Source organism: Desmodus rotundus, chromosome 2 (genome assembly GCF_022682495.2).
Source record: "Desmodus rotundus isolate HL8 chromosome 2, HLdesRot8A.1, whole genome shotgun sequence".
Taxonomy (NCBI): domain Eukaryota; kingdom Metazoa; phylum Chordata; class Mammalia; order Chiroptera; family Phyllostomidae; genus Desmodus; species Desmodus rotundus.
In genome coordinates, this window is record NC_071388.1 from 49378097 (window position 1) to 49394217 (window position 16121).

The 16121-nt window shown below is 38.3% G+C and overlaps 1 protein-coding gene across 5 annotated transcripts in view; it reads right to left on the bottom strand.

Annotated features, from left to right (window-relative positions):
- Positions 1–12319: 12319 nt before the first annotated feature.
- FGF12 (fibroblast growth factor 12) overlaps positions 12320–16121 on the bottom strand; it is a 492036-nt gene continuing 488234 nt past the window's right edge. For all 5 annotated transcript variants that reach the window (XM_024556270.4, XM_024556271.4, XM_045192061.3 and 2 more), the window contains one exon: positions 12320–12597. In XM_024556270.4, the coding sequence (XP_024412038.1) occupies positions 12479–12597 (119 nt within the window). In that variant the 3' untranslated portion in view covers positions 12320–12478. The remainder of the gene's footprint in view (positions 12598–16121) is intronic.

Genomic DNA, 16121 nt, shown 5'->3' on the forward strand with positions numbered 1-16121 from the left:
AATCCAGCTCTCCAGCTGACATGACATAGAGGAGCAGCAAGGAACTAGAAGGTGTGAGGAGGTCACGGACAGGACTCATTGCCAAGCTGTGCACGTGCGTATCTGACACTATTTAGCGCACAAAAGACTTGAAGTGAACAGATATACCACTGCCCGTGCTTGAGTGTGACCACTAGGTGGCACATACACTGGACAGAGCCAAAAAGCACTGGGAATACTTTGAAAAGCGTTCTGGCCTTGGAACTACAGACACAAAAGGCTGGCTGGAACTTTAAATTCTGAACCTCACGTGGATGATTGTCTACAAAAACAAAAAAACAAGTCAATATTCTCCTAGGATTAAAGAAGACCCAGGGTTTCATAATGTATAATTCATTTAAAGTGCTGAACTCACAATTAAAAATGTGTTTGGCATATGAGCTACCAGGAAAATCTTTATTTGCATGGAAGGAGATAATCGGAAGATACTAATGGTGAGATGACAAAGATGTTGGAATTATCTGACTCTTGCAACCAACGGAAAAATAGAAAGGGCTCTAAGTATTTTAAAAGAACCAAATGGAAATTTTAGAGGTACAAACACAATAAGCAAAAACAAAAATAAGGCAAATATTCTGACCAACTCAGTAGCAGAATAGAGGTAACAGAGGAAAGAATTAATGGACTTGAAGAGAAATCAATAAAAATGATTAAATCTGAACAGAGAAAATAAAGAGATTGAAAAAGTGAAAAGACTTTAGAGATTTGTGGGCAAATAACGCCCCTCCCCCCACCAAATCTATCATTGATGTCATTGGAGTCTCAGAAGAGGAGAAAAAGTTTAGTGCAGAAAAAAACATTTAAAGAAATAGTATCTGAAAATGTCCCAAATTTGGCAAAAGAACTAGACCTCAGGATTCAAGAAGTTCAGTGAATGCCAAGCAGGATAAACAAACAAATTCATGTCCAGACACATCATAATCAAACTGCTGAAAGTTGAAGGTGGAAAAATCCTGTAAACCCTCCGAGAAAAATGACTCATTACCAAGCAAAGAACACTCAGGGGGGCCAGAGAGAAGTGGCACTAGGGTTACATTGCTGGGGGGAAACCGTCAACCAGAATTCTACATTCAATGGACATACACGTCAGAAATAAAGGTGAAATAAAAAACCTTTCAGGCAAGGAAAAGCTAAAGAAAGTGCTAACGGAAGTTCCTTAAAGCAAAGGAAAATAATATCAAAAAGAAATTTGGATCTTTAGGAATGAAAAAAGAGCAACAAAAACAGCAAACATCTGGGTAAATATAATTGATTATTCTGTTCTTGAGTTCTTTAAAATAGATTTGCAAGTCAAAAACAGCAATTTGAATATTTGATAGGGATTTTAATGTATGTAGATAACTATAATGTAAAAAGAGTGGCTAAAGGGGCCTGTATGGTAGTAAGGTTTCTATATTCCACCCAAAGTGGTAAAATACTAGATTCTAAATAGACTGTAAAAAGTTAAATAGGTATATTTTAGTCCCTAGAGAAATGACCAAATTATCCAAAAGGAGGTTTTAAAAGGGGGGAAATGAAGACAGGCACAGCAGAGAGCTAACAGAAGGAACAAACAGAAATAAAATAAAACAGTAAACCCAAACCGAACATGTCAATAATTACATTAAATGCAAATGATCAAAACACACTGGTTGAAAGACATGGATTTTCAGAACGAATAAGGGAAATTAGATAATCAAATTACCCGTGACTCCTGCTTTGTCAACTACCTCCTTTTACAAGGAGGAAGCAGAAATTTAGAAGAGGAATTAACTTGTTCAAGCTGTTACAGCAACTAGATTTATATAAGAATTTTTGTAACTTTCTAAGTTGTATCACCTACTGCTTTTACTAAATACTCCCTTCTAGTCTTTCAGCATATTGCTGAGAATAAAATAATGATGATGATGATGATGGTGACGATGGTGATGATGATGAAGAAACACTTAGGCTGCGTCCTGGCAGGACTGAGTTGAGATCAAAGATGTATGAAAGGGCGTCAAGCCCTGTAATGATCAAACTGGGTCCGACCCAATGTCTAGTCTCTTCTGTTGGAAAACAAAGGAGCCCATTTTCTCAGGGTTTTCCCGAGAAGAGTTGGTTGGCATTGTGACAGAGGCAGAGAAAGCGAGCCAGTTCCCAGGTGTGTGTGTGTGTGTGTGTGTGTGTGTGTGTTCTTTTGATGCACACTGATTACTTTTAGCAGGTTCTAAGCCCAGGAACTTGGGACAACCTGAAGTGAACGTTTAACTCTCCCTTCTCCTCATTGGGAAAAGATAAGTGGGCTTATGAGCCTTGACAAGCTGTGTTTCTGAGGGAAATGATGAGGGCAAGAACAGGAGAAATTCAGGGTGGATGGGCTTAAATGGTAAAATACAGGAACAAACACCACTGAACTCCTTAGCTTCCTGGAGCACACACAGAGTTCTCTTTTCTTGCTTGTGACAGGGTCAGTCCATGCATATATGGTACCGGAAGAGTTGTATGTTGCCTTTTTGATTTCTAGAATATACTACTGTGCAAAGAAGAAAATATCAGGGATGACAGTTGTGTTTGCAGGGGACAGGCACTCTGAGTGAAAGTGTGGAAAAAGCTATTGCAACTTAATTCTGCCCTGGGAAATGATGATCGGTTCCAGGAGAATAAATCAGACCGACCGCAGCACTAGGAGACAGCTCACAGCCGGGACTGCACTTGCTGGGGAAGGGGAGCATCTTTCCAAGTAACAAAGGAGCCTTTCTGAGCATGCTCACACTAGACAAAACGGCATTGTGAACCATGACAGCAGAGACAAGAAGTAAAGCCAGTTTGCAACGAAGGTCCAGGCCACAGATGCCCTTGATGATTTTCAGAGCTACTGTTTCAAGACAGCAGCCACACTCTACTGACCTCATCTGACCTAAATATCTTGTGCAGGAAGTAAGCAGCCATTTAACGGGGTGGTTGAAACAAACATCCCTCTACTCAGAAGCACCTTTGATTCAACTCCAAATATATAGACAAGAGTTTAATGCAAAACCAAGTTCTTATCAAGAAATCTCTAAGTATACCCTTACACCATCTCTAGATGCCGGACCGTCACGGACATGACACTGGCTTGGCATCTAACATCACCTACTATTAAACTGCCTAGGCCTCCTCAGAAAGGGGGTCTTCTATTTATGTGGATATTGACAACTTACCAGTTGTCTGGAAATCCAGACGCATCCAGCTTAAATAGTCACTTGCTAAATATCGACAATGGTTTTGTAGGGGTTCATTTAGTTGAGTGCTTCTGGACTGCTACAGATGAGGATCACCTGTTTTCACTTTAAATCAATTACCTCAGGATTTGAGGTGGGGAAGGGGAAGGACTTGAAAAGGTAATTCTCATATGCAATCAAGATTAAGAATTGAATGCATCCCTTTGTCTCCTTAAATATGAAAAGTTTTATTTATCAAAGACAAGACCTGAATGGAAAAGACCTGAAAATTAAATCACCTTATGCATTCTGACTGACGATTTAATTGTTGGACTTTTTCACTAGAAAGACGGTTACATGCACTCGACCAGAACCGGATTGAGTCGTAGAAGCAACAGACTGGAGAAGCAGGAAGAGGGGAGAGCCAGCCCTCCAATTCCTGCTTTGGGACCCAGGTTCCAGATAACTGCACACCCTGCATCAGAGACGTGAAGAACTACCTGCAAGTCCACAGCCAGTTTTGTTGGCTGTATTTAACAGGCCACAGTCATGTGTTTGAGCCAAGTCAGAGATAGTTCTACATTTAAGATGGGGAGTGTCAGTCAAGCAGGTCAGGGTCACCCTTGTCCATAATTCATGCTTAGTTTGTACGTGTGCCTAGAAGTGCCACACAGGCTATTCGGCAATAGCGTGGGTGGGGTTGTACCTCAGTGAGACTATCAAATAGGGGTGTTAAGATGGCTACTCTCTTACTTAACCAGATATGCTGAGCCAACCCAGTCTGTGCTAGTTCGTTCCAGGGTTATCTGCCCAAGGAAAATAACTACTCAGAAAATGAGGGGGGAAATGTAAACGAGTTAGGTGCTAAGTCAGTCACACAAGTGGTGCGACAATTTGGAGATGCATTGAAGGAGCGAACAGGTGAGCAAGGGATGAAACTGGAGTTGGCAGAGACAGGCCAGAGCACAGACCGGCTGATGTGTAATTCATACACTATAGGTTTCCTTTAGTGGGGTCTCCTTGTGCGTTTCTTCGTGTGCTTCTGAGTCGCGCACGTGGTTTTAGACAACAAACAGCAATGAGGAGGCTAGTACAGACACGCGCTACATCATGGCATTTAGGTTAATGACAGACCATGTATACGAAAGATGGTGGTCTGTAAGATTATAATGCAGCTGAAGAACCTAGTGACACCTTACCTTCCTAAGGTCTTCGTGCAATGCATCACCGTTTGGTGCAGGTCCCAGTCGGTGATGGTAATGCCACCTCCTAAAACTGCCTGGGCCCCAGTGAGCCTCCCACAGACATCCCCCCTTTGTACACTGGCATTAAAACTGAACTTGACTCTTGTGGTTTTTATTCCAGCTGCAAGATACCTTCAGCAATAACCACTAGGAAACGTTGAAGGAAAGAAAGGTTTATTATAGGCCCTGGTGCACACAAGGGGAGCCAGGGGGAACACAGTGGAGAGAGAAGGAGCCCAATGAGTCAGCTTGAACCAACACGGGCCTGGAGTTCTGCTTTTATTGGGGTTTTACTCAGGGGCCTAGGGTTTCAGGGACTAAGTCTTTATTAGTGAATTTAAAGAAAAGAATGGGAATTTAAAGTGTGGGAATAGAAAATAAGCAAGAAACCCAAGGGGTCAGTTATTAAAATGAAGTTTCCAAAACTAAGGGGCCTCAGTGGGGGCAGGTGGCCTGGCCCTTTATCTTGTCCTGTGGCTGGCGATGGTTTATTCCAAATAGCTTCCTGGAAGTGGATATCTCTGCAATCGAAGCTACGGCTGGCACTTGCGTTACACAAAGAAGTGCCAGCTGTCAGAGCTTAGGCTGCCATTGCTCAGCGTTTTTTGTAGGGATGTTGTTGCGAACAAGTCTGTGCTGCCAGTTCTACAAACGTGTAGCACATACAATTACAGTAGTGGGCTATACCTCCTGTGTTTGTGTAAGTAAGCACACACACTTACTATGACGTTCGTGCAAGGACAAAAATGCCCAAAAACGCATTTCTCAGAAGTTATTCCCATCTTTAAGCGGCAAGTGACTGTACGTGAGTATGTATATAAGGGACATAGTACAGTAATTAAACAATTAATTAGTATTGCCTTCCAGAGCAGCTTGCCAAAGGGGTTAGAAAAATAACATCACAATACTGATAACATTTTAAATTCCTAAGAAAAATAATTGGGAAAGCTTTTACTCAGAGGATGTATATTACTTTCAGATTATCTCACCTGCAAAAAACAAGGAGGTCAGTGGAAAACCAAAAGAATTTTATGAAAGAAGGTCACTCAAGGGTCAGATGCCTACCCGAGTTGTCACTCCTAGACAAAGGCAAGCAAAAAGCATATCAGGTCCTCAAAGCCTCAGAAATGTTACCAGTTTAGGAACTTTTTGGCACTATAAGCTGAGCCAGAGAAGAAAACTTTGAATAGGAATTTGACACGATCTGGAAATAATTACATGGTGTGGCAAAAGTAGGTTTGGAGTTGTAAGTATGTGAAAAAGTTTAGTCTTGTATTATTTATTAATTACTATATTAGTTTCCATGTGAACAACTGTAAACCTACTTTTGCCATACCCTTTATTGAAAAAAGTAAAACTTAAAATCACAGAATAAAATGAGTCACTGAGTAACTAAGTAATAATTGTGATTAGTAAATTTGTATGTGTAAGGGATAGCTAGGTTAAACTAAGAGTGACTAGGAGAGGAGACAGAATTTAAAATTGACTGAAACCATGTGTTTCCTATGAGAAGGCGTATTTCTTAAGGACAAAGTCCTTCCAGCAGAACAATTGCCTTGGAAGCCTTGGCGTAGTGAAGTGAGGTGAGAAAAGAAAACGCATCGTGCTTAACCCCTGAAAACAGATGGATTGGATTATACAAAATTAGATATGATAACACAAATTTAAGTGGAGGATTCTAATGCACTGGACATGCCCTGACTGGTCAAGCTCAGTTTCTTAGGTGTCGTCCTGCAAAGCAAAAGGTCACTGGTTGGATTCCTGGTCAAGGCACGTGCCTGGGTTGTGGGTTCAGTCCTTGGTCCAGATGGGTACAGGAGGCAATTTGTCGATGTTTCTCACATCGATCTTTCTCTCTCTATACTTCTCCTTCCCTCTCCTCTCTCTGGAAAAATGAATAAAATCTTTTGAAAAATAAATGCATTAGACATGCCGTATATATTGAGTTGTTGTCAAATGGACCAGTTTTGTTTAAAATTGCAGCTATTTCTAGGTTCCTCAATGACCCACACAATGCCTTTGGCATAGCAGGCATTTAATAAGGCAAGGGAAATTGAATCCTCACCGCCTTTGTCGGTAACCCTGCTTCATGAAAGTGAATTTAATTCATCAATATTTGCATTTCTCTGCCAGTTGTTAGACTATCCAATGAGCTGTGATAGGAATTAGATACATTAGCAGATAACGGAGATTTGTTTTTGTTTTTGTTTTTGCTTTTGCTGCTCAGCATTCATTTGCATTTCCTCTTAATAAATCACTGTGAATTTCATTCAAATATTCACCACTTATCTACGCAGACCTGTATCTTTGGAAAAGTACATCTCACCTACAAGTCTAGGAAAAGGCCTTGGTTCACTTAAACTAGTCAACATATCTCAAATATGTATTGGCATGTATTAGCAAGTATTCCTGGCCACAGTAGTTTATTCAATTATGGACAAATGGCCCAAATTGGGAGACCTGAGGAGATGTTTTTGGGGGGGAGGGTTATAAGAGAAAATAGATAATATAAATATGTGGTGTCTGCAACTTGTAAGAGAATCCCTGGCTCCAAGAGAGAAGTTAGTATACGTGGAGGTAGAAGAGCTGAGAGAAATACGGACAAAGTCAGTCTCAGTGATGATGCTGTGAACCTCTCTAGATGAAGGCCGTTTGGTTTGGGGATTCTGCTATGATGCAACCTGAAGCATCCTAACAGATACGGAGGCTCAAACCAATCCAGCGTGCACTGACAAAACCGTGAATAACTTTCGTTTTTTATTCATCTTGACTCAGTTTTTTCCCACCTCCTCCTGTGAACACTCTTGCCTTGTTTCATTCATAAGTATTCTGTGCACAAGTCGTGCTGTTCCTGTCTTCATAACTTTTCTCCAACCTATTTCCTCTACTCGAGGGCCCCCTGTTGCCTTTTATTACTCAGTAAAAGCTACTCATTCTCAACGCCTGCCTTCCTTCTAGGTTTCATTGTTGCACCATCAGTTGTTTACAAAATCTTAGTAACATACTTACTGTAACACTTACTTTCCATTATTCGTTATTTATTTCTATTTCCGCCTTTCGTGGATTTTTTGAGACTATAATTTTGTTTGTGATCTCTAAACTCAACTGAGCTTCCATATAGTAACTTATGAATAAATGAATTGCTCTAGTTCTTAATCCTAGAAAAGTGAAATATCAGGTTTACCACAAGTAGCTTCATACTTAGAAAATAATTTTTACTTTTGACTGCAATGTTCAAACATTTTTGACTTCTTACCCATCTATAAATCCATTTCTGACCTCACAAGGCATGGCACTTTTTCGGTGACACACTATAGGGTAACACATGTAAAAAACAAAAAGGAGAGACACTTCCCAAAGAAATTTAATGTAAAAAAAAGTGCAAGTATTCTGTGTACATGCATGAGCATCTCAAGATTTTAACTGCTTTTTAATTCAGGAAGGTTTGATGTATAAACATTTTACAAATCTGATCTCAAAAAGCAATGATTTGAATAATCTGAGCTTTAATGCAAAAACAAAACATGAATTTGTTCAGTTTCTCATACAACATGTTTATTAAACATTTCAGTGTCAATAATTTCTTAAGATTGTAACATTTAACCTTATAATGGAGCTAATACCAATTCTATTCATGGGAGTATATTTTGGACTTTTGAACAGCTTTAAATGAAATGAATGCCACTGTGTTTTTAGGTTGTGCTTGGAGCAAAGACAAAGAAGCATCAACTCATTCTTCCCAACTAATAAAACATCTAATGATGCAATTTTATGACGTTACTTTATGCTATTATCACAATGTTAAATGTATTTTTGCTTCTGTATTTTCCTGAAATTCAATATATCATCTCTGAACATTACCAATTTTCACTCACTTTAGATTTTAAATATTAAATATTTAACTTGGGATTCAGGAAAAAAATTGTGAAAAATAAAGATCAGCATTTAGCATCTTTTTCCAGCTCTCAACCATAGATTTTCAATTTGCTACGACTTATCATGGAGTCTGTTTCAAGAAGGATAGGTTTTTAAGGTAGCTTTTTAGAAATAAAAAAATAGTTGCCTCTGCATCAAAGAGGGGATTCAGAAGCACTGAAGTTCTGAAGGAGCATGTGCTTTGATTATTGTTCCCACCTGTTTCTTCTTTTATTATAAAGTGGCGATTTCTACTATCATTAGAAATATACATTTATATATAAAGTTTTACATTCAAGTCTCTTTATTTTTGATTACCTATGACTAAATACCACAAATCAAATAAAAACTCTATATAATATATCCTTATTTCAGAAGCATATGTATATATACACATTTATATTTGTAGAACAATCCACCATTTTAAATGTTATTCTGATTTTTAAAAAATGCTATTTACAATTTATGACAGAGAAATAATCTCAGCCTTTTATGATATTAAAACGAGTGGGGCATTTTTCTGTTTGAATGTGTTCCACCTTGTGCAGATGAAGGGAAGCAGTAGCATGAAAACCCATCGCAGAGCAAAGCCTTGTAGGTTAAGTCATGAAAGGGGATAGTAGATTGGCTATTTCTGGGTCTGTGTTTTAAAAAAATTACTGTTCATGTAGTCATGCTTCTTCACCAAGAATCAGTGGTCCTAAGTTAAGACCTTCAAAGTTTCAATTCACATTAAACCATTCTGGATCCTTTCATTTTGTCTTAATGCTTTCATGTCTCGCTAGTGCAACCAAGGACCACCAATGTATGTGTAACACCTGTCTGCAGCATTGTTTTCTCAAATAGAAGAGTTCGTCTAAAAAGCTTTCTGGATACAGGCAGGTCCTTGATCAAGCAGCACAATGTGCATCAAACTGATGTCTCTTCATTGGGCCAGTTCATCGTGGCTAAAAATGTGCTATAAAATTCTTATGTAAAATCGAAACCTAAACCATTACCGTGATCAAGAACAGGTTCGCTAGCTGTTCTCCAGTTTCCTGAGGTGCAAACATCTCCAAATTAGCGAATGGAATGCCGGCACCATTTTGTTTCCATACCTCAAACCTCTAGCTTACAAACCAAGTTAGGTATATTGACCAGAAAACTATTTTCTGAGAGTCTCAAAAAAATTTTTTTCTCATTCTTAAGCCCACTGATTTTGAAACATGTTACAATTACTTACAAACAGGTAAGAGTTACAAACATGTTACTCTCAGAATAAGCATGTCTTAACTTGTATGTACATAGCCATTTACAAAGCTTTGCTAGAAGTCCTATTTCTTCTGAGAATGCCTCAATGAGTTATTATTTTTTGTATAAAAGCTTAGTTCGCTTATAGGAGAATAAATGATGGATGAATTGAGACCCAGAAATTGGAATAAGAAATATCAAAGTAAATAACTTTTACTTGGAATAAACCTGAAAAATGAACTATTAAACTGGCTCATATTTTTGGAGGAAGCTAATTTGCCAATTTTTCAAAAACTTAGACTGTGAATACTGACATTTTCTATTATAGGTTTCATGTGCTTACAAAGTAAGCAACAGTTAAGCAAATGTTCACCCCTGCTCTAAACCAGTTTTTGTCAGGTTAATGTGTAAAAGTAATACAAGGTTTCCAACTTATTCTCTGAAATTAATTGTGACTAAGACAAAGTGAGTACCCAAAACATTTCCCTATGGTGAACATTTGCTTAAATGACATAGAGAAAAAATATACAAATTGGGTAGTTAGAATTCGGCTTCCTAACCGCTGTCAGGACGGAGACAAATGGGACTAGATAAGAAACGAACAGCCACTGAAAACAGAGGGAAGGATGTTGTTGGAGATTCAAATCTCTATCGTATTTTTCATATTTAACTGGGTTAAACGTATTCTGTCATGAAGCCATCGGTGTGATGGATAACGCTCCGTGAAACTGTCCGTGTTTTCGTGTTACTGATGAGTTTGTGGTGAGCGGATGTATACGTGCGTGTGTGTGTGTATCCCCATAAAAGCTCACGTCATTTCGTGCTACACGAGCCTGTGACCCATTTTGTAGAAGCCTCCTTTCACTTCTTCAAAGAAAATAAGGCTTTGTGCTTGGGATTTGTTTGGTCCTGGACGGTACCATAAACAGGTACGTTTATAATCCAGTTGAATCAAGAGTGACAAGGAGAAATACAATCAGATTTTTTTTTTTACGAGGGCATTCTTTTCCTAGAAGAGCAACATTCCTTTTTTTAAAAATTTAAATGTCTTTATTTGTTACTTTCCAAATATTTTGGTTAAAAAAATATTTCTTGCCAATTTGTGTTCAAAATCCTTGCCTAGATACATAACTTTCCTTCTTTGCAATTGATTAGGTAAATTCTTCCCTTTTGTTTTCTGCTAACCTCCTGATAACATAAATAGAATTGAAGTACACAAACCACTATTGGAGAATAATGATTGTGCAGAGTGAGAGAAACTACAGTGACCTTGAAAGAATACAGCAACCAATGGCAAGGTCATTGAAGTGAGGACCTAGAGCTTCTGCAAAGTGTATATATTTTAGGGAGTCATATTTGGAACAGTACATGCTGGACAGGAGATTTAAAGGAGAAGTAACATGCTAAGTCTCCTCAATGACAACATCCATAAATCTGCATACACTTTTTAACATTCTGTTTTGTCCTTTTAATTTGGATGTCTCTACACCATACCTGATTCGTAGGACTTAAGAAGATCTATTTCCAAGGCAATTGAATAATGTTCATTTCTTCCCTAATATTTTTTCTAATACTTCAGTATTCCTAATGATGCATTTGCCTCATCTTACACTGAGTTTTCTTTCTTTTCTTTTGTATTCTACCTTAAGCTTCTCTCACAACCGTTTGTTGAAAGCATAGCTGTTAATTCCATATTGTTTCTCTATACCCGTGAAAAATTCATTCTATTACAAGTACCCTCCTGTGTTCTAGGAGACACATTTATTGTCACCTAGACTCATAAATTAGGACATATAGTAACAAACAAGCCACCTGCTTCCTAAGATAGTAAATTAGGAATCTCACAGCCCAGCCTCCCAACATCATGGCAGAGCTCGGAAAACGCTGTACACATAAAACTCTGGCAAGTTACAGAGGCAGACACGATTTGCTTTGACCAATTTTCTAGGATGTATTTTCTTAGGTAAACCCCTCTTCCTTCTTTCCTGCTGCAAGAGATGGTAAAAAAAACTCTAAGACAACTAGACATGCACCTACACTCTCAAAGGTGTCTACAAAGTTAGAAACCAGACCAAACAGTAAGAACACATAAATTGTACATCACTGCCCAGGCATGGTAATAGCAAAAAAAAAATCCCCAAAGTTACTCCAGCCTTAGAAAAACTTTTTATCTAATTTACTAAAAAAAACAAAACAAAAAACAGAGAGCGATCCTAGGTTAATACCTTTTATAAAGATATGACATTCTCTTAGGAGAATCTAAAACTCTTTTTATGAAGGAATTAAGCCTGCTAATACCATTAGATTCAACTTGGTGTTTAATGATTCCTTGTTATTTATTTTGGAGGCATCAGAAAAATCTATAAATAAATGTTCAATATCATGGTTTTAAAAAAATCCTGAAAACAGGATGTAATGTGTTAATTTCAGATGCCCAAAGAAAATACAAAATCAAAACAAAGCACTCATCACAGCATTATCCAGAGCTTAAGCTAGTTAGGGTATTACATCAATTTGTAAGTTCAATTCTCCAAAGCCCTTTTCTTTAAGTTCATAACTTTATTTCATCTTTATTACAGTTACATCTTCTTTACAATTAGCCCTCCGTTAATCGCACAATTTGCTTTGATGATTGTGGAGTCTTGATCTATTTTACCCTTGCTTATATGTGTGCTAATGTTTGTGCGTGTGCATTTTCTACCACGTTGCAACAGGAAAGCTTTGGTTCAATTTTCCTGTCCTACACAAAGGAAGATTTGGGGAGCCACTAGGTCCTGCATTGCCATTTTATTTTTCTCTCCTTGGGTGGATTTATTGGAAGGAAATGGGTAAAGGAGGGTTGGGGGAGAAAGGGAAGGATGAGAGAGGGACAGAGGGAAGAGATCTCAGCTATGTTGACTCTTGATTCACGACTTTGCCTCCATTCATGGTTGGTGTTCCAGAACTTTTCCTCGAACGCCCTTGTTTTTCTCCAATTTCATGTAGTGATGGCTCTCTGTACATACACACTGGAAAGCAAAATGGTAATAATTACTTATCATGATTGTAGACATCAGTTTGGTCTCAATAAACATGTCAAATTAGATTTAATAATATTTTTAACTCTTATCATGAGCTCTTCTCCCCGCAGCAAAAACAAGTTCTAACCCGATAATATATTTAACAGATACCCCTGATCCTCTTCCAGTTCTATCAGTACAACCACCTAAGTCTTCTTGAACTGCAGACATATGAGTGGTTTCTGTTCTCTTCTAGATAAGGCTTCCGTCCTTACTGTTTACTAACCTCTACAACAGGATTTTCATCTAGAGTTAGAGGAGATATTAAGGGTATAACATTTAAAAGACAGAAAAAGATATTTTGTTTTTTAGTCTATGGACTAAAAAAATCCTTATATGAAGGCTTCTAATCTGACCTCACTGTAAGTGACATTGTGGTAAATTGAAATATTTATTGTCCATTTTCAGAATGTCCTACATAAGAATATTCCTACATAGAATATCCTACATACATAATAGGGGAGAAGGCATAAAAAAGTAAAAAAAAAGAAAATCTCCCAATTTCCCAATTACTCCAGATTTCCTTCACCTAAGGTGATGAACACAGTCCATGGCTTCTTTGCTATTCAGCAATAGGAAAAGTGATTATGCAACCGAGTGATTTCGGTTCCCACCTACATAAATAGTTTGTTTTCTTCTCCATTGTTTCCTTTGGCTCTGAAGCTCAGTCATTTGTAAATTATCGTGGCTGCTGCTATATTATTGCACAAAAGAACACTGTTTTTCAAGTCATAGTTATTATCATGAAATACGATCTATCACCACATTGAGTGCATTAAAATGATTCATTATACTGTTGTGAGATAGACATGTGACAGTAGAAAGGCATATGGAACATTTCACTTAACTATCTGGGGTTGTTTTCATCCTTGACTTAGAAACATACAGTTAAGTCCCTCCATGTATTGAGCCATCACTACAGTGCCTTGTTAGTCTGAGTGTTATTTCTAATCAAATAGCTTCTTCCCTTGGGCTTTGCCCTGGTACGTGAGACCTGAGAATGACTGTGATTAAATAGATGTAATGTAGTAGATAAGACGCCAATTTGGAAGCCACGCTGCCTGGGTCCACATGATTACTCAGCCAATTTCTATCTCTGTAAATTTAGACACATTTTCATTTCGAAACAGCGTTTCCATGAGGATGAAATGCTGAGCACATTGTAAGTGTTCAAAGATGTTTAAGAGAATGAAAGAGCTAATCTTTTCATGGGATTTTTAAATAACACATTTTAGAGAAGATAGTGATAACTTGTTTTGGTTAAGAGTACTCCAAATCCAATACTAGAATGAGAAAACTAAAATGCAATAAGACTCTCCTCAGACTAGCCTGGGGATGAGGAGATAGGTCTCTCCCAATGCACTCAGCAGTAGAGCTTCTTAAATGTTAATGTGCATTTGAATCGCCTGCTGTTAAAATGCAGATTCTGATTCAAAAGCTCTGTAGTGGGTTTGAGATTCTGCATGTTTAATAAGCTGCCAGGTGATGCTAATGCCGGTAAAACCCAAACGACACTTTGGGTAGTACACAATATATGTACCAAATATGTTTGTTAAACACACCATGCAAAATTATTATGTGTATTATTGGGGTGACATTCATTAGTAAGATTATATAACTTTCAAATGTACAATTCTATATCATCTGTGTATTTCATTGTGTGCTCATCACACAATGTCTAGGGTCCTTCTGTCACCATGGATTTGACCCCCTTCAACCCCTTCAACTTCTTCCCACACCCATTCGCATCTGGTTACCACCATACTGTAGTCTGTGTCTGAGTTTTTTGTTTGTTCATTTGTTGCCTTGTGTTACATCCCCCATATCAGTGAAATCATGCGGTCCCTGTTCTTCTCCATCTGACTTACTTCGCTGAGCACAATACTCTAAAAACCCATCTACACTGTCACAAATGGCAGTACTTCATCTTTCTTATGGCTGAGTAGTGTTCCATTGTATATATGAACCACATCTTCAGTCATCCAAGGCACTTCGTTGTCTCCATGTCTTACTACCACGAATAATGCTGCAATGAACATAGGGGGACATATATCTTTATGAGTGTTTTCAAAATTTGGGGGTGGATACCCAGAAGAGGGATGGCTGGGTCATCTGGTAACTCTATTCTTAATTTTTTGAGGAACCTCCATACTGTTTTCCATAATGGCTGCCAGCTTACATTCCTACCAGCAGAGTATGAGGGTTCCTTTTTCCACACATCACCTCGAGAACAAGGTCCATACAGTTAGTACCTACGTTTTCTTCTATGTATTTTATTGTTCCAGGTCTCATAATTAAGTCTTTGGTTCATATTGAGTAAACCTTTGTGTATGGTGTTGGATAAGTCTAGTTTCATGTTTTTTGCATGTGGCTTTCCATTTTTTCCTGGGCACCATTTATTGAAGAGGCTTTCTTTTCTCCATGGTACATTTCTGGTTCCTTTGTCAAACATTAGTTGCCCATACAAATGTGGGCTTATTTCTGGGCTCTTAATTTTATATCATTGGTCTGTGTGTCTGTTTTGCCAATACCATACTTTTTAAATTATTGTGGCTATGTGGTATAATTTAAAGACAGGGACCTCCAGCTTTGTTCCCCCCCCCCCCCGCCAGGGTTGTTTTAAACAATTTGATTGAGAACTAAATTGTTCAGGATGGGAGAGTTCAAGAACTGAGATTTGACTTCATTTGCACACACATGTTCATAGTAGCATTACCTACAATAACCAAAAGGTGAGATCAATGAAAGCATCCATCACAGGATCAGTAAATAAACTAAATGTGATACACATATACCATGAAATACTGTTCAGCCTTATAAAGGAAGGAGATTCTGACACAAGTATGAATGAACCTTGAGGACATTATGCTAAATTAAATAAGCTAGACACAAAAGAAAAATACTTTATATTTCTATTTAAGTGAGATACCTAGAGTACTTGAATTCATGAAGACAGAAAGTAGAATAATGGTGGCCAGGGGCTGGGGGAAGGGAGAATGAGGAATTAATATTTAATGGGTACAGAGTTTCAGTTGCGAAATACCAAAAAGTTTAGGTGACAGAATGTAGTCACCTAATGGCTACACAAATATGTAAATGTACTTAATTGATTCAGAGAGATCTGGTCAGATTACTGGGAGGAATGAGAAGGAATGTAGGAGGAGGCTGCTCGAGGCAATGGTAAACAGTCTAGGATGGAATCGGTTGATAAACTGAATGCCTCCAGAGTGCATGGAATTATGAGCCAGAAGATTTAAAATAAAAAGGAGGGCAGAGACTGGCTCTCTGGTTCTCTTCCTTGAGGGTGCCTGGATGAGGATGCTGCAGCTGCCTGAGTTTTCCAATGAACAGTATTTTGGATGGGAAGGAACTCCGGGCACAGCCTAAGATTGGGCTGGCCTGGCAGAGGGTAGCAGGGTTATTCTCCTTTGGGTGTTGTAGACGGGACAAACTCTGAGGCAGAAGCCTGCCAT